The sequence below is a fragment of the Parus major genome, chromosome 1A (genome assembly GCF_001522545.3).
Source record: "Parus major isolate Abel chromosome 1A, Parus_major1.1, whole genome shotgun sequence".
In the NCBI taxonomy this organism is placed as follows: domain Eukaryota; kingdom Metazoa; phylum Chordata; class Aves; order Passeriformes; family Paridae; genus Parus; species Parus major.
This window is the reverse complement of record NC_031773.1, coordinates 51,173,563-51,196,131: the sequence shown is the minus strand read 5'-3', so window position 1 is coordinate 51,196,131 and position 22,569 is coordinate 51,173,563. Positions and strand designations below refer to the sequence as shown.

At 40.6% G+C, this 22,569-nt stretch overlaps 2 protein-coding genes across 6 annotated transcripts in view; one reads left to right on the top strand and one right to left on the bottom strand.

The window, feature by feature from the left end:
- The first annotated feature begins 2,262 nt into the window (after nt 1-2,262).
- On the top strand, nt 2,263-17,468 carry PWP1 (PWP1 homolog, endonuclein). 4 transcript variants are annotated; one of them, XM_015628409.3, is made up of 14 exons: nt 2,263-2,382; nt 2,835-2,920; nt 4,401-4,497; nt 6,029-6,139; nt 6,969-7,099; nt 7,670-7,743; nt 9,760-9,856; nt 10,753-10,814; nt 12,564-12,675; nt 13,986-14,076; nt 14,468-14,589; nt 15,034-15,139; nt 15,822-15,960; nt 17,187-17,468. In XM_015628409.3, exons 5-13 carry the CDS (start codon nt 6,992-6,994, stop codon nt 15,935-15,937), a joined length of 888 nt encoding a protein of 295 aa, XP_015483895.1. In that variant the 5' UTR covers nt 2,263-2,382; nt 2,835-2,920; nt 4,401-4,497; nt 6,029-6,139; nt 6,969-6,991; the 3' UTR covers nt 15,938-15,960; nt 17,187-17,468. The 4 variants fall into 4 exon arrangements, with proteins under 4 accessions (XP_015483895.1, XP_033370214.1, XP_033370216.1 ...); XM_033514323.1 differs by lacking the exons at nt 2,263-2,382; nt 4,401-4,497 and having other exon boundaries at nt 15,822-17,468; XM_033514325.1 differs by lacking the exons at nt 2,263-2,382; nt 4,401-4,497; nt 6,969-7,099 and having other exon boundaries at nt 15,822-17,468.
- An 879-nt stretch (nt 17,469-18,347) lies between these two features.
- The window catches only part of PRDM4 (PR/SET domain 4), a 16,789-nt gene continuing 12,567 nt past the window's right edge, over nt 18,348-22,569 (bottom strand). Inside the window, exons 8-11 of one of the 2 annotated variants that reach the window (XM_015628406.3) lie at nt 22,421-22,548; nt 21,555-21,869; nt 20,246-20,414; nt 18,348-19,172 (exon numbers count right to left, since the gene is read on the bottom strand). In XM_015628406.3, coding sequence (XP_015483892.1) covers nt 18,863-19,172; nt 20,246-20,414; nt 21,555-21,869; nt 22,421-22,548 — 922 coding nt within the window. In that variant the 3' untranslated portion in view covers nt 18,348-18,862. The remainder of the gene's footprint in view (nt 19,173-20,245; nt 20,415-21,554; nt 21,870-22,420; nt 22,549-22,569) is intronic. The other variant, XM_015628407.2, reaches the window with a different exon arrangement.

The following is a 22,569-nucleotide window of genomic DNA, read 5'->3' as shown; positions in this document are numbered from 1 at the left end:
CGCCGCCCTCACCCCTCTGTGTCCGCCCCGCAGGTGCAGCTCAGCGAGGAGGAGCTGAAGGGTCTCATCGAGGAGGCGCAGGACAGGCTGGGGTGAGCCGGGGCAGCGGGAGGGACTCGCCGCCACTCCCGGGCTCTGCTCGGTAGGCGGCTGCAGCCCGCCGGGCCCGGCCCGACGCTCAGAGAGCCGGCCATGGGGCGGCACGGGGCAAGCGCAGCCCCGGGGCTGCAGGCCCGGCCCGGGGGGCAGCAGCGAGGAGCGGAGAGCGGCAGCACACCGAATCCCTCCCGGAGACACCGTGCCAAGGCGGCGCGGGAGGACCGGCGGTCCCGGGGCGAACGGAGGAACAGCGGGTGCAGTGGATGCTGCGGCCGTCGGGGACAGCGCGATGGGTCCCCGTGTGGCCCCGCAGTTGTCACTGCGGGCTGGACGGGCACTGCGGGGCCTGGCGCTCTCCCGTTCCACTCCAGTGAGAACTAAGGCGCTGGGTTTGTACCCGTGGGTGCTTTGGACATGGGGCAAACCGAGATGGGAGTCCCAAACTGACTGGGGAAAAGTTATGCCGAGGGTGGGACAGAGGGCTAGGTCGGGAGGGCACAGTGGAGGTGAGAGTGGTATTCATGCTTTGGTGAAAAAGGGAAAACATCACTCAGGGGTGTATTTGTGACTCACAGTGAGACTGGAAACATCACAACCTCAGCACTGAGAGCCTTTAGTTATGTAGTTGTGTTAAGTTCTGTCGCTCTGCTTTAAAAAAAAATACGTACAGAACTAACATAAGAAGTGATGTATTTAGGAAACACAATAGAAGACAAATGAATGTCTCTCTTTTGGCTAGAAGAAATGGGGATTAAGGTCTTATTCCATTTTCTGTTAGATCTGTTCATAGGTTTAGGCTTCTGAGTGTTTCAGCTGTGTAGGGTGTGTGGCTGAACAGATGCAACAGGTAGCAGAAAGTGTTTTTATAGTTGGGTGAATATTATCCACCCGGTTTCTGTTGGATGTATCAGTGACACTACTGCTGAATAGAGTGTATCATCCCAGGATGTATTTTATTATGTTATTTTTTTGTTTTGGTTATTTAATAGTTACAAAATAATTTTAAACATTTGGAAGATTCTCATATCGTGTTAATTTCTTAACTAATTAACATTCCTGTTTTCTGTGGGGTTACTTGTTTCCCCTTTCTATGTGTAAACTTTTGGTTTTCTGAGTGATTTCCTTTCTCTTATAATTTCAGAAGCATGGAAAGATTTGAGGTGTTGTTTTTTTATGAATTCTGTAAAAATTCAGGATGGAAATATGAAGACCATCTGAAACAGTTGATCTGTTTTAATTTGTTGTACTTGGTAGAATTTATTGCAACACCTCACTTTTTTCTCTGCAGAGATCACAGATCAAACTCTGATTTAGTTTATTTAATTCTTGTTACTTGTCTCTAGTTATGTTATTAATGTGAAGTATTTATTTTACTGTACAAAATAGGAAAATTAGATTTCTGATATTTAATTTAGAAACTGTATCTGAGAACTGCCTTGGCTCATTGTTGCTTGGGAGTTTTGCGTGCAGAAGGTCAGGAATACGGGGTTTTGAGCAGGGATGAGTTTCTTTGGGTTATGCTCCACTGGGACACTTTGCGTCTGTTGTCTTCTCAGCCAGTGTTTAATGTGCATTTCCTTTTCCTGAATTCCTTGCATGCAAAATTGAGACCACAAAGTTCTGCATTTTCTAGATTTTACCTCATAAGAAGGATCCACAGTGTGACCTTACCTAATGAATTCTATGTTATTTTTACTTTGCTTAAGTATGGGTAGTATGAAGAAATGAGGTCTTAAAAAGCTTGAAGAAATGTGAGAATTCTCACACATGACCGTGCCTCTGAGTGGGGAAAAGAAAGGAAGGAATGACATGGACACATGTGAATACACAGAAGTGAGGTTGAGAGCATTGTATCCACAGAAAACGTGTAAGAGAAAGGCCCTTGGACACACAGTTTTCCTTGTTGAGGAAAATCTATGCCACTTTTTGTCATGAAAACTTTTCAAGGGAAAACTTTCTCTGAAAGCCTGAGAGTTATAGATGCCTTGTATTTTAGGAAAGTCTCTAGAAAGGACTTGAAAGCCATGTAAGCAGCTGGGACTGTGTGCTGAAATCTCTCCAGCAGCTCCCTGGAAGTGTTCTGTGTGTCTGCCACAGTTTCTCAGGGCTGTGTATCTTTCCACAGGGATGGTGCTGGTGGCAGTGATGAAGGCCAGACAGAAGGTGACACAAATGCACCTGTGCCTGGCAGCAGCACCAAGTCTGCCCAAAGCAAAGAAGAGCTGTCTGATCATGAACTGGATGAATATGATTTGGACAATTACGATGAAGAGGAATACACGGGTAAGAAAAATTTGTGTGCAGATGTGTAGTGTAAGTGAAGAACCTTTCCACTTGTACTTAAGACTTTAATATCCTAAGGCTATACTGTGTTAAGTTTCAGATGCTGGAAATGCACAGTTTTAATTGTTTGCTTGTCCCATCTTGGGAAGTGATTTAGTGAGGGAAGTAGTTCAGTGTCACCCTTACTGACATTAGGACCAAGAGCATGTTGGAAAGGCTCTCACTCTGGCTGCTGTAGTGCTGGAGCAGAGCAGTACAAGTCCCTGAAAGTACTAAGCAGTTTATCTTACTCAGGTACTTATGTTTGGAACTTGGAAGTTCATAATAATAGCCCACTCCTGGGCTATTATTATTAGATATTTTGCTGTATAAGTAATATGGTATTGGTACAGGAGTTTCTAACTTTGCTTGTTACAGACATGTATAAAAAGTGTTGTGAAATTCCCACCTAGGTGATTTAAAACTTGGAGACTCTTTGGCTACTCTGGCAGTATATGGGAGCAATGAAAACGATCCTTACATCACTCTAAAAACCACTGTGAGTACGTAAAGAATGTTTAGTATCTTTAACAGCATAAACTTCAAAAGCAGTTAAATTTTCCACTCTGCCTTGGGATGTCTAAGTGTTTGCAGTCCTTTTTCAAAGGTGTGCCAGATTTTTGATTGGATGATGCTCTTTCCTTATAAGGTTGCTTTGTTCAGTCCCTTCTTTCTGTGCTTTTTGCATTTAAGTAGGAGGTTCAGGTGAACTGGCTCCTTACTTAAACCATGCACTTCTGTACACAGAGTGGTTTTTCACCTGCCTAGTAAGACACAGGAAACACTTGAAGAATTAACAAGTCTTGGGCCACTAGTGGCCAAAATGGGAAAATTTCAGATTGCAAGACTCTTTCACCTTCCACTAGTTTGTGTAAGAAATCAGGCTGAGGTAGACTCAGGAAGGTATCTGATATATAAATACATCAATGTTCTGTATACACACACATACACATATGTATAAAGTGTGTCATTGGCTGCTTCTGCTTGTATTGGTTCCCACTGTCAGATGTGAAGCATCTTTGCAGAAGCTGTGTTTGTAGATATACAGAAAATGAACACCTTTTTCTCAAGCTCTTCTTCCTATTCTTAAGTTCTTTCTCCATTCTGAAAAAGTTCTTGAATGTGCATTTTCATTTCAAATGTCATTTGGTATTTACTACTGGAACCATTGAAGACTGAGTCTTGTGTAACCTTAAGTTAATTCAGAGAATTGCAGGACTTGATAAAATTTGAATACTGAAGTATACTTTAAATGAATTTTAAAAAAAATAAATAAACTAAAAGCTTGCAGCGAGAAGTCCAAAAAGTCTTGGATGTGTTGAAGATGGGAAGGATGGTACCCTGTGTAAGAATACTGACTTCTATACAGTTCTTAATTTTTCACAATAAAAATTCCCAAGTTCTTTCCATTCCTCAGTAACAGGTAAATCAGATGAGAGGTTACATCTGCTCTGGTACAGCTGAATGCCTGGTAGTACTGACCGCAGTACTTCTTGGGAAATATTTTCCAAGAAGTAGACAGTGGAAGTATTTCTTGGATGTGAGGAACAGCTGCAGCATTGTTATTGGGTAAAATGCTGTTATATAAGTGGTCAAGGCACAGGAGCACAAGGGAATCACCTTGTAGTTTGTAGACTCCTGGTGATGATTTGCTTTTCAGCAATCAGCTGCATCAGGATAGCCTGAAATATGGTTTCGTATTTGATAATGAAACACCTTTACAAACCCACCTATGTTCACATAAAAGTCCTTTCAATCTAATTTAATGACTAGTCACTCTCCCCAGGACCCGGTCTGGTTATTGCTTTTCTCTGTTCAGCACCATAACATGGTTTTAGGTGGGTGGGCATCAGGATGTTGGATTTTGGGTATTTTCAGTTGTGGTTCATAATTTCTGATTCCACCTTTTGAATATGTGTAGTTTCATGCTTTTATGTGCTTTGCACAAAGCCCCTTGTCCTCTCCTTTTTGCTGTTTAGGAGCAGTATGAACAGGAGGACTTTTTGATTAAACCCAGTGACAATCTTGTCCTTTGTGGCAGAGTTGATAAAGACTGCTGTAGTTTGGAGGTCCATGGTGAGTAAACTAGGGTTTATTCTTTACAAGGGACATAAGGGAATGTCTTGCCTAGCATGTGCCATGTGGCTGTGTTGAAGAGGGAGTGGGTTGGTTTTGGGAAGGACTTTTCTCCCCTTCTGCTCTGTGTTTTGTCCTTTTCCATGTCATGGTGCTTTAGCTACTTTTCAGGACTAGAATATTTCCTATGGAGTTAGAATTATTTAAAGGATTATTTAAAGGATCAGCTTGCCTCACTCAGGCTGTATAGCAATTCCTTTCCTTATTTCATTTCTTGAAACTTTTAGAAAATATAATGGCATATTTATTCTCTGAACATATGCTCTTCATTCCAGTCTTACCTTCCATATCCTGCAAGCATCTTCTAGTAGTTTATTGTTTTGTTTTGGTTTTTTTCCTTTGGCTTTCTCCTTCCTTCTTTAAGTGGGCTTTCCACTGCTAGGATTAGAAGACCAGCACCTTTAGCATCATGGTTTAAAAGTGATAGTGTGTAATAGTGCCTGGATACTGCTTGTTCTAGAAATAGGTTTAATTTCGCTGTGTAAAAGATTTTTGTGTTGCAGCCAATGAATACTACTGAACGTGCTGAAATTATCATCTTTGTTTACTGTGGTTCTTTTTGGGAATGTTTCTGGCTGCTTGTGCTGTGGTCCATGTTTCTGTAAGCAAAGTATTTCATTTTAAGCAGCCAACATGACTAAAATGTGTGAGAGCATCTCTCAGATACCAGCATGTGGCATTTTCTGTGTCTGGATGTGTTTACTAATTTTATTAACTGTAAGTTTGTACCCAATATAAACTTACAAAATAATAGCAAAGGCTTCTGCAGTTTCTAAAATTGGGTAACCTTGTCTTAGTTGACTACTAAGATAACTTAGTTAACTGGAGACTTCAGTTAGTATCTGAACATCTGTCAAATGCACTTAAAAGTGCCGCTGTGATTTTGTGTGTGATAAGGTGTTATTAAAATAATTAATGTTTTTTTTCTGCTGTCCAATTGGTAAATTATTTTAAGGAGAAAAATAGTTGGCTACAGGATCTTGTGTTTACTATATGGCTGCTTTACCAAAACTTTTCCTATATCTCAGTTACCATCTGCTAAAGGTAACTCCTTCTGACTTCTTCAGCTTCCTCTAGTTTGTCTTTTTACCTTCATTTCCCTTTCAGCTTCATCTGGATTTTTTTTTTTTAATTGTGAATCCTGTAAAATGAATGTATCCTGATGTAGAAAGTGCTGGATATGGAGCATGTATTATGAAGAGATCTTACAAACAAAGTAAAAGTATCAAACCTTGACTGAACTTGTCACTTCTTTATCCAAAGTAAACAGGAGAATGTTTATTTTGTGCAATTCTGTGAGGTACAACATTTGTAGAGGGTCTGGCCTCTACAGTAAAACTCTGAAGACTCTGTGACTTTACCTTCTACATCTCCTTGACAATTTAGTTTTTGCCACAACTGCCTTTAGCTGTTCTTGGTTGTTTGTTTTCCCTCTTCATTGATGTCTGGCATAACTTTAATTGTTTTTCAGTTTATAATCATGAAGAAGACTCATTTTACGTACATCATGACATTATCTTGCCTGCTTACCCTCTGAGTCTGGAGTGGTTGAATTTTGATCCTAGTCCAGATGAATCAACAGGTAAATTACAAAGGATACTGTCATTGTCCAGATAAAGAATTTTTGCTTGAAAAGCATGTTAGTGTAATGTTGTTGGTACTAAATAATTTCTTCCTTCAGTACAAAGAAATAAAATCAATGTTAATATCAAGGATAATATTGACTTGGGATAACCAAGATGTGAATATCAGGTATTTTTGCTTGGTGATACAGTTAGTGATGCTGCTGAAACAAATGATTTTACTAGAATACTGCTTTTATTACAAACAAGTTATTTTTGTATATATTTTATATATATACAAAAATAACTTGTTATATATATTTTATTACAAACAAGTTATTTTTGTATATTTACAAGACCAGAGCAGTCTCTAAAATCTGCTTTATTTTCTGTTTGCAAACAAAGGCTTGCTTTTGTTCAATCTCTTTATGTGAAATGCAGTTAATTAAATGTAAACCACAGCAAAATTTACATATATATTTATATATTCAGTAATATTTTTTTCCTGTGTTTTCCTGTGAAACAGATTTGTTTTTTCATAGTACAGGGGATGTGGTTTGGTTTTGGTTTGTTTTTTCTTTAAAACAAACAAAACATGCAACTTTATACAGCTTGTTTGAACAGTTACTTGTACTGGAGGGGAGGAGAGCAAGTAAATTTTTTTCTGGCAACATGTACTGTCAGCTGATATTTTCAAATTGCTCCTTTACAGTTAGAAACATAAATATGTTCAAATAGAAGATTGTGGCACATAAGTTTTACTTAACCAAAGAAATAAGGAGCAGCTGAGTTGCCAAGTACGCTGTTTCATAATATAATAAATGTGGTTGCATTTGGCTTTTTGTTTAGGAAATTATGTTGCAGTGGGTAACATGACCCCAGTCATTGATATTTGGGACCTTGATGTAGTAGAATCCTTGGAACCAGTCTTTTCTCTTGGAGTCAAGAAAGAGAAAAAGAAGAAAAAGAAAGGAAAGAAAGTAGGTGTTGCAGAATGGTTTTTCCTGGTTGGATGGAGGAAATTTAGAGCAGGGATAATAATAATGCCTTTTTTTCCCCCTTAGATTATTTGAAATGCTAATTGTTCTCTAAATAACTAAAGCCTGGAATTAAGAGCAGAACAGGAATGGGGTGATGTCCCAGTAAACTTTGAATCTTAACTATTTAAAATGAGAAGTTGCAGGAACTGGCAGTTTCAAGGACCCAAAGCTCAGTTAATTGGGAGGAGAGAGAGGGAACTGCCAGGAGTGTTTAGAAAGAAGCTGAAGAAGTTGCACATTAGCTGGAAATAATGAGGTTTTTTTTACTAGCCTGAAGGGAGTAACCAGTTCTGTAAACCCAGCAGCTGGAGCAGTCTGTAATCTGGGGTAGGAGGCAGGGTGCAGGTGGTGCAGAGAGTTCTCTCAGAAGCTATGTTGCAGCAAGTGAGAGTAATTTAATACAAAGTTGTTTGTGAAGACTTTAGGGGATTCATACTAATGTGGAGTAATGCTTGATTTGCACTGAAGCTGTAATTTTCAAAAGTCTGTTTATGTCATGTGTGTACACAGAATTTATCTTCAGAAGGGACTGTGGAAGGACATACTGATGCTGTGCTTGATCTTTCATGGAATAAACAAAGCAGGTAAAAGAATACTTGAATAACAGTGGATACTAGAAAATTGCAATCTTAATTAGGCATACAGTTTTCACACAAAATCTGAAAACTTGAAAGTACTGCTGAAATTAATGCATTCTTAAAAATACACTTCTATTTTTTTCTTTTTTTTTTTTTTTTTTAACTAGAGCTCTTGATTTTTTTCTTTTTTTAAAATACTTGTATATTGCTGCAGGTCATGTTTGATTTGCAGGTTGTCCAGATGAAAGCAGGGCAAAGGTGGGTGCGAGCCATTTTTATAAGAAAGTCCTCACTGTTCTGGTTTTTTTTTTTCCTTCTGGCTTTTGCCCCAAAGCTGTGAACAGGAAAGAGTGTAAAAGCCCTAATAGCTCAGTTATAGAAATGCCTCTAGGCAGAGAAAATTCCCTGTTGCCTGAATGAACTAGAAATGAAGTGCTGCTATTGAAGCAACACAAATCTGGCCCATCTTGGGGCAGAGGTCAAGGACAATGTGCTGACTGAAGTAAAGATGCTGCTGGTTTTTTATCACTTAGGTGGTTGTCAACAGTTGATCTGTCAGAGGATCCTCAGCAGGGGTTGAAATTGCTTCAGTCAGACACAGGCTGATGTTGGTTTTTTTTTTTTTTTAATTTAATTTTTCTGCTGTCATAACATCCTCATCTGCCTTTGAGGATGTACACAGACATCTGCATATTCTGATGAGCAGGTGTGAACCTTCACTTATACTGCTTTCTTGTCTACATAGTGATGAAGAAAACACCCACACAAACCTCAGTAAATGTATATAAATTGCACTCTTAATTTACAGTCTGTTGTTCTTAAATTGCACACATATGCACAGAGTTTGCCAGTGAACAGTCCATCACTCTTACAAAAGAGGAGCTTTCATGTACCTAGGAATGATCTGGTGATAATATAGACAAGGATAAAGAAAATCATGGCTTCAGTAGTTAAGTCTGAAATGCATAATTCTGTTATGTGCTGAGTTACAAATTGATTGATACTGGTAGGTCTTTCAGGAAATAAAACCAGCCCTGAAGTGAGCAGCTTACAGACAAAACAAGAAGTCCTTGGAGCAGCTTGTATATAAAATGCTTTATTGTTGTTCCTTTCTTTTAAGCAAGGCATGTTGTGACAGCTCTCTACAAATAACTTTCTGCCTCTAAGTCATAGTGGTGTTAGTGTAAAATGTTCTTACAGCCTTCACTATGCATTTTCTTAACTTGCCCTTGTAACATTGCTTGGGAAAACAGCATTTCCAGGAGATTGGAAAAGTTTCAATCAGAAACACTTGGTTAATATAAAAAGGAGAGGGGGAGAAGTTTCAATCAGAAACAGCATGTTTGAGGTAATAAATCTCATTTTAAGAGCAATGAAGCAGTTACAGAAATTGCAGTGTGTTTTTGACTGGCATTTGGGGATGTATTGATTTGTTTTTTCTGATCCAACTTTTAAGCTGTGTTTATTGCTCTTAACACAATTGGTCAAATTGAGTTGAAATGTGGGGTCTGTAAACAAACTGAAATTTTAGTGGTTACTTTCAGCAGTCTACAAAAGGGTGTAGTGTTGTCTCTTCAGTAGGTGTATAAACAGATAATAGCAAAATATTTCACAAACAGGTTTGTCAGGCTCTTGACTGTATGCATATGCAAACAGAACAAAATAGCATAGGTAATGTTTAAACATACTGGCAAAGGAAAGAATGTGCTTCAAAGCCTTTATTACTTTGTTTTGTTGGAGAAATCTTCGAGTAAATGGTATTGTAAGTAATGTCAGGGGAAGTAGAAGCAGAACTGGTATTGTTAGAAGTGTTCCAGTAATGTAATATAGCCTATTTATAATCTTTACTTATAACTTAGAATTGCCTTCAGGGAGTTATCCCTCAGGCTTGAGGGAAGTAATCTATAGACCACAGTGTACCTGTTCTCAGGATTGGGCTCTCTGTGTGTTTTGGATTTTTGACCAAAAATCCATTTGTAACTGTATAAAAAGTTTTAAAACTGATTTTTGATCCATTACCAGGAATGTTTTAGCAAGTGCCTCTGCTGACAACACAGTGATTTTGTGGGACATGGCTGTGGGTAAGCCAGCAGCCAGCCTGACATTACATACAGACAAGGTATGGAATAATTGTTGTGTTTCTTCCACTGTAGAATACAGAGAAAAATGTAACTGTAGTTTTCATTTGCTGCTTGGTAGTGAGCCTCAGAACAGCAATTCTCTAATTTTCTAACATATGTGCAGAATTGTTTAAATTTATGAACTAGTTGCTTTTGCAAATAGCACTGTGTTTGCTTTTTAAAATGTTATATAACTTACCTTTTAGAAAGTTAATAAAGATTTATAACAGTTTTTAAAATACTTTTTGTGTATTGGCTCTCATGGTGGGGAATATAATAGTGCTGGTATAAGCTACAAAAATAGATGTCTGAACATAGGTCAAACTGTAACTCTCTTAAGGGAACAATGAGTGTCAGTTACAGTTTGTTCTAGGTGAAAAGGTTTAAAATAAATCATACTAAAATACCATAGTGATGGGTACTTCAAAAACGAATTAATCTCATAGTAATTAAAATGTAAAGCTAGTTATTAATAGCTGTAACCTTATTTTGCTGCTAACAAAGTCACTGCCCTTGACAAACCCCTGATTTTCATTTTTTTGTTAACATCTGCCTTTTTACCCAAACTGGAAGCAGATATTCTTTTACCTCCAGCTTTTTTTTTTTTTTTTTTTTTTTTTTTTTTTTTTTTTTCCAATTAATATATAGGGCAGAAAGGGAGCATGGAGTTCTGTTCAGTCAAATTATATTGGAAAATATACTGTTTTCACTAGGTGGGGGTATTTGAATTAATGCACATCTCTTGCACTATTTTTTGAGCAATCTGAATATCAACAAGCTTAATTAGGAGGGTTTTTTGGGGAGGACTGTGTGCTGGCTTAGGATTGGGATGGGTGCACTGTGTTCCAAGAAAGTTCTTGTATATGTATGTTACATAAAATCTTCCATTATCTAGGTCCAGACATTGCAGTTTCACCCATTTGAAACTCAGACCCTCGTTTCTGGCTCGTTTGATAAGTATGTCAGGGTATTGTTTTCACATGTTGCACCTGGGGAGGGGATTCCTATTCAATTAAGCCTCATTTTTTCCTTCTTTTTTTTTTTTTTTTATAACAGTGTCAATTTGAGTAATGGTGTTATTTTTTTCCAGCAAGGAAGCCAGGTTTGCATATGGCCAGGATGTAGTTTTCCTTACCTCTTTTTCAGGGGTAGCAAATGCTTTAACCATCTGGACTGACATTTTCTGTGCCAGGTGTCTGCCTGCTCCAAACTGAATTTATTTCTTAATTTGGCCTAATGGCATTTTCTTCATTGGGAACGTGTCAGTGTTTATTCCTTGGAACATTTGCCCAGGTTTTGCCAGCCAGTAAGGCCAGGGTGAAGGCATGAGGGACATTAAAATCCCAGTTCTCTCCCTCCAGCCTCTATAGGCACTCTATAGCCAAAGTGTAATGGGCTGTCTCCTGTGATTGCAGCCTGGAGATGCTGGGAAATGGTTTGTATCTGTACACTTGGACTACTCTGTAGCTGCCAGTCCTTGTAAGCCCTGCCACCCCAAAGAACTCCCTTTCTGTTCTCCCATCTCAGTGGAGTAACTTTTAAGTTTTGTTCTATCACCATGATTTTCTTACACTGATTTTTTTGTTCTTTGTCCTTATGTTAAAATAATTTATAGACTTGCCAATCTTTAGCCAAGCCTTCAAGTTCTCTGGCTTCTGTTCTTGCTGCATCTGCTGAAGTACTGGAGGAGGACCTTTTGCTGTTAGGAAGCTGTTTCTGTCTTTTCCCTCCGTCTTTACTTCCTTTGATAAAAGGAAGCATTAAATCCAAGCAGTGACCAGCTGCTGATCCCTTTTTAGCTGCCCTTTTGGTGCCATGAACACTTCTAAACCACTGTGCTATCCATAAAATAACAGACTGCCCCTGTGGATTTTTCCTGCAAAGCCTTGCAGGAACACAGGCAGTTCAGTGAGATGCCTTCATAGCCTGAAAATCAGACTATCAGTTAAAGAACTGTCTGATTCTCTAATCAGTTGTGTGTTATGTGTAAAATGCCTGGGAAAAGACCTGGGAAACCGACATCCCACTTCTTTAATTATGTGATGGAGTGGGAGTGGATTACACTGAGGATGTTGATAGTGGTGAGGCCATGCTGGAGTGACATGACCACTCCTCCCTTGCCTTTGCACCCTGGAGTTTTTTGAGCTGGGACAAATTCTGCAGCCACTCAGTTGAGCATGTGTCTGTAAAGAATTCCAGAGGACCCACTAACTGCCATCCACTTTATCCTTTGTGGAGTAGGGTTTCTCTAACTATTTAAGATTGTTGGTTTTTAGAATTATTTTTTTTTTTAAATTGAAAATGTATGCATATGTATGACAAAACGATTTCCTAATTAGTGCATCATTACTTGACTTTACTGAAGTCTGGTTTTAATTAAGTGATATATTTGCATAATTACGGTCTGCTATGTGATAAGTATCTTATGTATTGAGTAAATTCAAGCTCTGCTTAGTGTCAGTAGAGTGGCTGTTGGTAACCAAGATGAAACTTTGAAGCACATGGAGAAATCTTGTCCTTATCTGCAAGATTTTAATCTTTTACTGAACAAGAAGACTAAGTAGTGAAGTTGTCTCCATTTAATTTCTTAATTATAGTTTACATGGAGCTTCTGTAGATGTCAGTGGGAAAGCAAACTGTCATGAAGTTTTCTGCCCTGTTTTTTTTTGTTTTTTTAATTTTATTTCCTGTCCCTTTGTCCCCTAGATCAGCAGTGCTGTACGACTGCAGAAACCCCCAGGACAGCCATCGTGTGTGGCGGTTTAGTGGTCAGGTTGAGAGAGTTATTTGGAATCATTTTTCACCTTGCCATTTCTTGGTGAGAACATACTTTTCTATTCTGGTTGGTTGTTGCATGTCATTTAACCTGTATTTAGTGTTCATAATGTTTCAGTTTCAGAATCAGAATGGAGCCGACGAATATTTGGATGGTTTGTGCTGCTTATTATAAAAATGCAGTCTGGGGGAGGATGTTTCTAGGTAGTTTTTTTCAAAAAGTATCTTCAAGAAGTTTATTTGGTATCTTCACTGTGACAGTAGAAAAGCTGTTGATGCTTTTTCACTCCAGAGGTGACAGTCTTGGTCGTGTCATGTTGCAGAGTTCAGTGGCTGGGATATATTTTCCTTTGCACAGCTGTGTTTCATGCAGTGAAGTAACTGCAGCTGAGAAATAGCTAATTAGAACTAGGAGCCTGAATATTAATTCAGTGTTTGAAGTCAGCGCTAGAGGGCACTGTCCTCCTGGCTGCTATGGAGTGATCCACTCCTTTTGGTTGGAAAAGTCTTCTGAGATCGAGTTTAAATATTAACCCAGCACTGCCAAGTCCACCACTAAACCGTGTCCATAAGTGCCTCGTGGACATTGACGGCTTTTAAATACCTCCAGGAGTGGGGATTTCATCACTTCCCTGGACAGCCTGTGTCAGTGCTTGACAACCCTTTCAGTAAAGACATTTTTGCTGCTGTCCAATCTAAACCACCCCTAGTGTAACTTGAGGCCATCTTCTGTTGTTCTGTTGCTTATTACCTGGGAGAAGAGACCAACAGCCATCTAGCATATCAAGGAAAAAAACCTTGATGTTGTTGAGTTTTTTATAACAAAAATTTGCAACAAAACTTAAAAACAAATCTTCCCTATATCTCAGTGACTGTCTAGTTCTCTGTTGCTTTGTGTACATAGCCAACAGAAGTGGCTGCTCAGCTCTGTTTGGTTTATGATGTGGATCTCTCCTGGTGTAATCACACTTAGTTTTGTACAGGACTACTGTGCAGCCACTGATGGCTCCAAAAGCCTTGAACTGACAGTCAAGAAAGGACTGAAGGCTCTGCAATTTCATTGCCTGCCCTGAGGGCCAAACTTAGTGGGGCAGCTCTCTTCAAAATACACTTTAAGAAATCTGCATGGGATTAAGATTTCCATGTCATCAGTGCAGCATAATTGAGGATCATAGAATAGCTGGGGCACCAGATGGGTGGAGCCTGGTTTTGAGGGTGCAAGCCTGGGAACTGTGTAACATGTCCTAGGAAGAAGTTGTCTGTCTCACATCAGAGGTGGGGATTTAACTGGTTTTTTTTTCCCCAGATGAGTGACTGTGACTGTTTGTTTTTTAAATGCTGTGGTTTCCTTAGGCAAGCACAGACGATGGTTTTGTGTATTGTCTGGATGCTCGAGCTGATAAGCCCCTGTTTACTCTGAAAGCTCACGATGAAGAGGTGTCAGGTAAATTGTCTGTGTGTCCTTTTGTGTCCTGTTTGTCCCAAGTAGGCAAGGCACATCTGGAAGCTGCCTTTAATCCATATCACTGAGGTGGTAGTGATACCTTGTTGAACAACTAAGTTGTGTGTGCTAATCATGGTAGCTGGCACGGGAAACAAATCTTTGCTCGGGATTGGGAGGCAGAATTGGCCTGCATGATTCCCTTGGCTCTCACTACAGGGACCAATGGCAGCATGGAACTTCCATTAATGTTCTGCTCCTTTGTTCTGGAATGGAGTTTAGTGTGAGGAGAATACTGGGGTTGTTCTCATGTCTTGACTTCAAAATGTATCCTTATCTCTGTGAAATGGGGATTGCCTGTTGCTGTCACACTGCTGCACTCTTCATCTTCCAGGGCTACAACTAAGCAGTCAGATCAAAGGGTGCCTTGTGACATCATCTGCTGACAAATATGTGAAAATTTGGGATATCCTGGGAGACAGACCAAGTTTAGTCCATTCCAGGGATATGAAAATGGTATAGTAATATTTATTTATTGATTCTAATAAGTTTTATATATAAACTATGTCTGCTTATTCTTTTTCTGTCTAGTTTGAATCTTGTTTTACCCAAGGTTTCATAGGGAAAAAAACAGTAACAGATTCTGGGTAAATCATTCTCATCACAGTGCAGTATTCCACATGGAATTGGCAGACTGCTTCACAGCCTCAGACCCAAATTCCAGATACAATCTTCTGAGTAGAACTATGGGTGCTCGAGCTTGCATCTGCTACATTCAAGAGAAATATGTGATTAACTGTTTATAATTAGCAGCTCTTGACTTTTGTTTTATGTCTTTACAAAAGAAGTTTCAGAAACTTTTAATTACATTTGTTAAAACTTGCTTGATGAAAGTGTTTTCAGATGACAAATTCATTTTAAGATAAAGAAAATTCTTTTCTTTCTGTCCCACCCTGCCAGGGAGTTCTGTTCTGTGCAGCTTGCTGCCCTGACTTCCCGTTTGTCTTCGCCTTTGGAGGAGAGAGGGAAGGGCTGCGTGTTTGGGATATAAGCAAGATCTCTGCAGGTAACGTTCTCATTTCTTTGAATGTGGTGGTTCTCCCCTTGCTTGCAGGGTATATTTGTATTCAGTAATGTATTGTGACCCTGACAGAAAAACATAGGTTTTTAAATACTCCCAGACTGCATGTGTGGCCACATTTTCAGCTTCCAAAAATGTGTGTCTTTTTCTAAACTGGAGAACTGCTTGACACAATTTATGTTCTTGCAGCTGAAGTGTAATACCTTATTTCTTTTAATACCTATGTTTTGTTTTTTTCCTGATGTGATTTGGTATCACATTTTTTGAGTACTTATGGGAAGAAAAGTGAGTATTGGTTTTGATCAGTTGTAGCTACATGTAACTAAACAGCATGATTTTTTTTGGAGAGGCTTTTAAGAGCCTTCTGGGAACCAGAGACTAAAACCAGAAATAAATTATTTAAACTTAATGATGTGCTCTTCAAACCTCATCAGTTTTACTGTACTTTGGTACAGGAATTATGCAGAAGAAACCTCTAGATGCTCTGGAGGAAAAATAACAGGACTTGTAATTGAAGTATCATATGTAGGCAATTGTTCTGACCTTTAGCTTCAGGGGAAGAGCTTTGAAACCACAGCAGGTTAGGATTTCCATTCTGTGGTGCTCACCAGGCTGTTCCTGCTGTAGTCTTCTCTCAACATGTAAGCAATTCCTGTTTGTGTTGCAGTGAATGAAGTTTTTGGAAACAGAGAGAGGCTCATCCTGGCTAGTGGCAACTCTGTGGCTCCCAGCTCCATGGCCAGCAGTAGCAGCAATGATTTGGAGACAGCAATGGAATTATGATGGACCAAAGATAAAAAGTCAAAGTAATTATTTGGACTACAACTAATGTGTATTCTCCAAATGCCCCTGTTCAGTGAGAGTTCATGGAAATGACTGGTGTCTTGCAATCTGCAGGCTGCTTCATCTCAGACAAAGAAAGGTGGTGGTGTGGTTAAGCTCTAAGCTCCTGCCTCTGTTACCAGCTCTCAAAGACTGAATCACTCGCTTTAACCTGAGATAATGATCCCTGAAATAGGGGCTATATATAGCTGATATATAAAATGGAACAGTCACTAGAAAAGCATTCTGTGACTGCAGAAGTTTGTTGAATTCTGCAAAGACAGTTCTATCTTCTACCTTCTAAGGGCATACGGAAAAGTATTTCACACAACAGTTGTGTAATAAATAAACATAGATTAATTGAATTAAATTACAAGTGTAAATAGATAATTTATCCTTAACTTGAGGCTAGGTTTACAGATTTTAAAAGATCTCCCACGTAACTTTTTAAATTTTAGTAGTTCTTATGCAATAAGTGAAGAGTCTCCAAGCAGAATCCTGGAATGTATTTTTAACACTGATATCACCAGTATCGAACCAGAAATAACCCAGCTCTATCCCACCAAGACTGGGTTGTTTTTTTTCCAGGTTCCACAGAACATGAAGTTTAGTGGTGTTGCACATAGTATTGGGTTTTTCTTCACACTCCAGATGTATTTCAAGAGAATTTGCTACTCAAGGAGGATGAGAGGCTGTCAAGGACAAAAAGCGAGAGTTGGGTTCCCAGCTGGTCACTGTTCCTGGTGAAAAGTTCTGTCTTATATTCTTAAGTCTGCCCAGGCATTTCTGCCTGACACCAAACTGAGGAAAGTTTAAGTATCAGTTTAAGCACCAACTTAAGCCCCTTGGCTGCAGAATCAGGAACCTAATCAAGGGGTGTGACTCAAAGAATTTCCTTGCATTTATAATGTAACACCCACCTGCTTTACCTCAGGAACTTAACTGATGCTTTTACCCTCCATTGAGCATTTCCCCTCTGCACACACCAAAGGTTCCTGTAGAGTGTTCCTGCTGCAAAAATGCCCTGGGTATTAAATCCACTGATGCCAAAGCAGCTGAAGGATCATAGTCACAGCTGCCAATCTCTGCCCATTGCTTTCCACCCGCACTGTCTGTAGTTCATTCTGGTGAGGTAAAGCAGATAAATTGTGTCTCTGTAAAACTGCAGATGGGGTAAAGGCAAGTCTGTAACTTTCTTTCCTATCCCTAGAGGGTAATTGGGTGCTTCTGAAGCTACTTCAGCTGTTTCTAGTCTGGTGAAGGTCTTCAGCATGGCTCTGCAGGAATGAAGAATACTCTGGATCTGTTAGGATTCCTGCCTCCATCCTGTCCCTGCCAAGCAGTAGTGAATCATGTGTGGATGACAAATGAACAGTGCTTTTGTGAAGCTTAAAGTGCAAGTACCAGAACCACCTCCATTCAACTCCTCTCCATTGAAAACTTTGAACTGTTTCAAAGCTTTAATTTTTAATAAATGCTTTGTGTTAAGATCTTTGAGGGTAAGTGATTTATCTTACCTCTACCCCTAGTAATATAATTGGCACTGTAGCTCTCAAAGTTGCTTTTGTTTTTGGAAGAAATTGGATTACTGGAAGCAACACATCTTTCCTTGGACTTACCAAGATCCCAGCACCTGTCTCTCTGTAGCTTTTTGATCATACACTGATCTGAGGCAAGCGTTTTCAGGTTTCAAGAACCCTGGGAGCTCTCTAGGAACTACAGTGTACAGGGAGGGGTATAGCTAAGCTTGGACCATTCAGGGCCAGAAGAGCCTCTTTCCCAAGGGCACCTCCCATTACCTTGTCAGAGAACACAGCACAGCTGAATCTTCTTTTGCAGCTCAGCCAGAGGAGTGACACAGCAAATCTAGAGTTCTTTAGCTGCCCCAGTTCATGGCAGTGCTCCTACACATACCATGTCCCAGGAAAGCTTGGGAGAGGCAGATGATCAAAAAATGGTGTTACTTCTCTTAGCATCATTATCAGAAATAGGAACATTCTTTTTCAACATATGTAAATATTTAAAAAGAACATTAGAGAAGAGCCACATTTTTAATTATTTCAAAAGAAAACAACCAAATGTAATAATCTTCATTCCATAAATAATATTAGCAGCAAACCCTCCCATCATTCTAGGTGGTAAAAGGTTTACAGCACAAGGGGTAACATATACTGTAAACACTGCCTGATCATCTGTAAGCCCCTTTCTTACTGAGTCCATACAGTCTTTATCTCTTCACTTGCTTCCATGGGCTGTGAACTGTGAGGGAGAAGAGGGAGATAACTGTTCTCCAAATACCAATGTTTCATTTGCTGTAGTGGGGTAATTATTTTGTATGCAAGTGCTGATTTCACTGGCCTTTTTTATTTTATTTTTTTTAAACCGAAAAGTTTTGCTTTAAGAAGGAAACCTGAGCATTGAGAAGTCTTTGCTTTGTGCCAAACCACATCCTTCAGTTAAAAAGTTTTAAAATACATCAGTGGCCACCACCATTTTTTCCTTGTTTCTCTTCTTGTCACAGCTTGGGCAGTTAAGGACAGCTGGCTTACAGATCACTGCAATCCCTCAGCTACATTTCTGGTTCGTGGCTCTTTGCTCGAAGGGCATGTCCCGGCACTGGATGGATGCATCTGAGTGATTTGGAGAAGTATGCACAGCGTGTGTGACAGAAATCTTGCCTCACATTTCCTTCTTAGCAACTCCTCGCTTGTACGTGCATGATCCAGTCTTGTTCAGTGTTCTGGCTACAGATTATATTAAGTGGTGGTAGTGTGGAGACAAAAACAGAAGGAGAACTCCTCACCTGACATACACTGGTGACTGAGGAAAGAAGGAAGAGGGTTTTTTTTCCCTTCCCTAATACCCAAGAAAGTTTCCCTCTCTTCTTCATTTGTGTCCAGAGAGCACATCACCTGTTGAATAGACTCCATTGTTAATCCTACAGTCTTCAGTCCTCATGGAGTCTATTAATTCCTCCTCTGAATCCTCCTCCTCTTCCTCCTCTGGGGCTGACAGACTGGATGTGGGGCCTTTACATATTTTTAAGTGTCGAGTGAGGTGATATTTGGTCAGATAAGCCTTGGAGCATTTTTCGCAGACATAGTCCCTCTTTCCTTCATGTGAATTGAGATGCTTCTTCAGGTGATTTGTCCTCAGGAACAGTTTGTCACACTTGGGGCACTTGATCTGCCGTTCTCTGCAAGACACAAAAAAGTGAGTTTGCTCCTGTCACAAGGCAGCTGATATTAAAATTATTTTCCATGATATTTATTATTTTCCATTATTTTCCAATTAAGGTCCATGTTCTAGCAAGGACAGATACTGCCCTTGATGAAAAGTCAATTTCCTTCCCACCCTGCAGAAAGGGGGATGGGGAAGAGGCAGGGAAGAACAGGTAAGGAAACAAGGCTGCTGCATGTTAACAACCCTCAGTCTGTAAATGGTAAGCAGAGGAATTTCCCAGACTGCAACAAATTCTGTAATGACACTGCAAAATACCTCCCAGAAGTAGTGCTCCTGGCTCAGGCTGCAGGAGTGAGCAGCAAAGCGAGTCTGTGTTTCTGTCTGCCTCTCTCTCTCACTCATGCTGGCTGCACTACACTGGCTCTGAGGCAGCATGATAGAAGCAGCAATGGATTCCAAGTGAGTACAAAAACCAGATGCTGAAAATGAAATAAGCAAAGGGACTAGCTTTGGGCAAGCGGCTTTTAAGGAGGACCTTGGACTGGGAGGAAAAGTACAAGATGGAGAGATTCTCAGAGCAGAAGACTTGGCCTGGCAGAGGGCTGTGGGTAGGACTCTGCCTACAGGAGGAGCAGGACAACAAGCACTTGAGTGAGACCTCTGGGGAGGAAAGGGCTGGGAATGGCTGCACCACACCCCTACAGCAAACAGGCAGAGTTCACTTACAAGGTACTCAGTGACAGTAGCACTGAGAAATTTGTCCTTTGTGGTCACCTTGGGATGTGGAAAGAGTTCTCAGCAAAAAATAAAAAGTAAATGAAACAACCCCCTTTCTCTTAAAAATGATGAGCACTCTGGACTGCCATTTCACAAGGAGCACGCTTGGAATTTACTGTGTCACTGAAGTACTGCAAACATTAGAGCTCCATAAATGCAGCCAGTAAAACAGGGACTTTGTCTCGAGTGACTTCTCTGTCATTTCAGAGGCTGAACCCACCTATGCTCCTTATGCCAAACTATTTGCAAACTGGGCTGTTTATTATTTCTTGCACTGGCCAGTCCAGCAGCTCCTGTGAGGTCACTTACTGTGTGTGAGTGAGGACATGCTGCTTGAGGTCCTGCCTCCGCATGAAGAGCTTCTCACAGTAATCACACTTGAGGTTCTTCTCCCCAGTGTGGATGACCATGTGCGACTCCAGGTGAGCCTTCTGCGTGAAGGATTTGTCACAGAGGGTGCAGCGGTAATTCTTCTGACCTAGGAGTACACAGGGACACCCAACAGATTGGCACTCAGTGTCCCAAGAAATGCAGTAAGCAAACAAGCTGAAAAATTAGTTTCACCACAAAGAAAGGCAGAGTCTTTGTGAACAGGACTTGTTTTCTCCTGCAGTTCCTTCAGACTCAGCTTAAAGGCCTACTTAGTTCCATCTATATTTAGCTATGCAAAAAAAACAGGCAGCTGACTTCATCATTCCCAAAGCTTTTCATCCTGTGCTCTATGCCCCCAAGCAAAAAATCCAATATCATGATACTGTTTCAAACCACTGATGCCCTAGTGCGATGCACCTTTCTGCACTTCCTCCTTCTGAGCACTGCTGCTTGTTGTTTCTCCAGTGCTCATGGTCAGCCAGCCTTTCGCGTCTGTGTTTCTTGTCCACACCAACGGCATCTCCCGGTTCTGGACATCAAAACATCCCCAGCAGTTCTGTACATTTTTCCACCAAGAGATTCAGGCAAACACTTAAAAAGACTAGTCTTAGCCAAGATGAATTCTTCAGTAAAAACAATGGTAGCTTCCTTTGTAACAGTAACCATGGTAACCATCTAGTTACAGTCCATTAGTACATCCCTATCCTCACTGATTTCCCACAGGAATTGTATCTGATGCCTTACTGGAGCTCAACCACATTTGACGCACTGCATTGCCTTTGTCTGCAAAAACAAGTTCTCTTATCTAACAAACACACAGGTACAAACCTCCCTGGCCCTTTGATAACTTCTCTTTTATCCCATTTTTCAACTTATCAGTACTTCTGTTATTCTTTGTCAGAAATAGTTCAAAACCCCAGCATGCTACTGAGTTCAGACTAAGTTTGAGTACCACTTGAATCCCACCCCACTGACTATTCTGTGATTGTGTATACCACATTAGTACTTGATCAGTCCATTAAAACTCCTGACTACTGCACCCACAGCTTCCTATGGTTGACTTGAGATCACTGAACTCCCAGTTTTATTCCTTTTCCAGCTTTGTAATTTGAACTTTGTGGTTTCCCAATCAGAAATACTGAAAATAAAAGAGGCAAAAATACCCACACTGTCTACCGCTGGCCTGGAACTTGACCTTTTCCCTCTCTCCTCGCACAGGCACCTGTATAAAGGCCTGAGCCCTCACCTGTGTGGATCTTGAGGTGTGTCCGTAAGTTGCTTGGATCGCTGAAAGCTTTGCTACAGAAATCGCACTTGTGCGGCTTCATGCCCATGTGCCCCATGAAGTGCACATGCAGCTTGGAAGGGGAGATGAAAGCCTGGGGGCACATGGAGCACTTCCACTTCCTTTCCTTGCCGTGGCCCGGCCCGTGGTTGCTGCTGTGCCCCTGACTGGGGAGGTGGTTGTGAATATGGCTGCTCAAATGGGCCTTGAAGTCGGCGTAGGAAGCGCATTCCTTCCCGCAGTGGCAGATGTGCACGTCTGGATGCTCAGGGACACCTTTGGGCACAAAAGCATCACTTGTAATGAGGCACAGTCAGGCCTAACAGAGCTTGAACAAGGACATGTTAACATTTAGTCTGTGGTAGCAAAACCAGCTGCAGAGATTTTCACCTCTGTTCTTTTCAACTGTGGTGTTGCTTTCCAGCTGTTTCAGGCAGGTTACTTGAAATGTTTTGAGGGGCCAAACTGTGGAACAGTTTTGAGCACAGCTCCGCCACATCTAAATTATCACAATGCAAGCTGGGGGAGGATAGGAACACGCTCAGCTCCAAAACTCCCTTAGCCCAGGATGAACAGAAGTAAAATGATTTTTTCTTCAAAACTGTGATCTTTTACTCCTGATCAGTGGAATTAAGTAGGGAAATGATTCTTTTAAGTGATGGTACTCTGTAGTCATGTAATGTAAAAGGAAACGATGACACGCACCAATGAGAACTGAGAAGGAACATAATGCATTCCCAAGTCACAGAGCTCAGAGATGGCACTGAAAGGGAATTCAAGCTGGGTACTACTCCCTGCAAAGCCAACACAACAGAGCTCTTACTCACCAAGCTGTCGTGCATAGTCCCGGCTGTAGTAGAACAGAAGCTCGTGTTCAGGGGGGATGTCCCGAGAGGTGCAGAAGTAAATTTTTCCATCATGAGGATAAGCGACCAGGTTCTGCTCTTCCCGGTTCCTACAGCAATAACAACAGTTA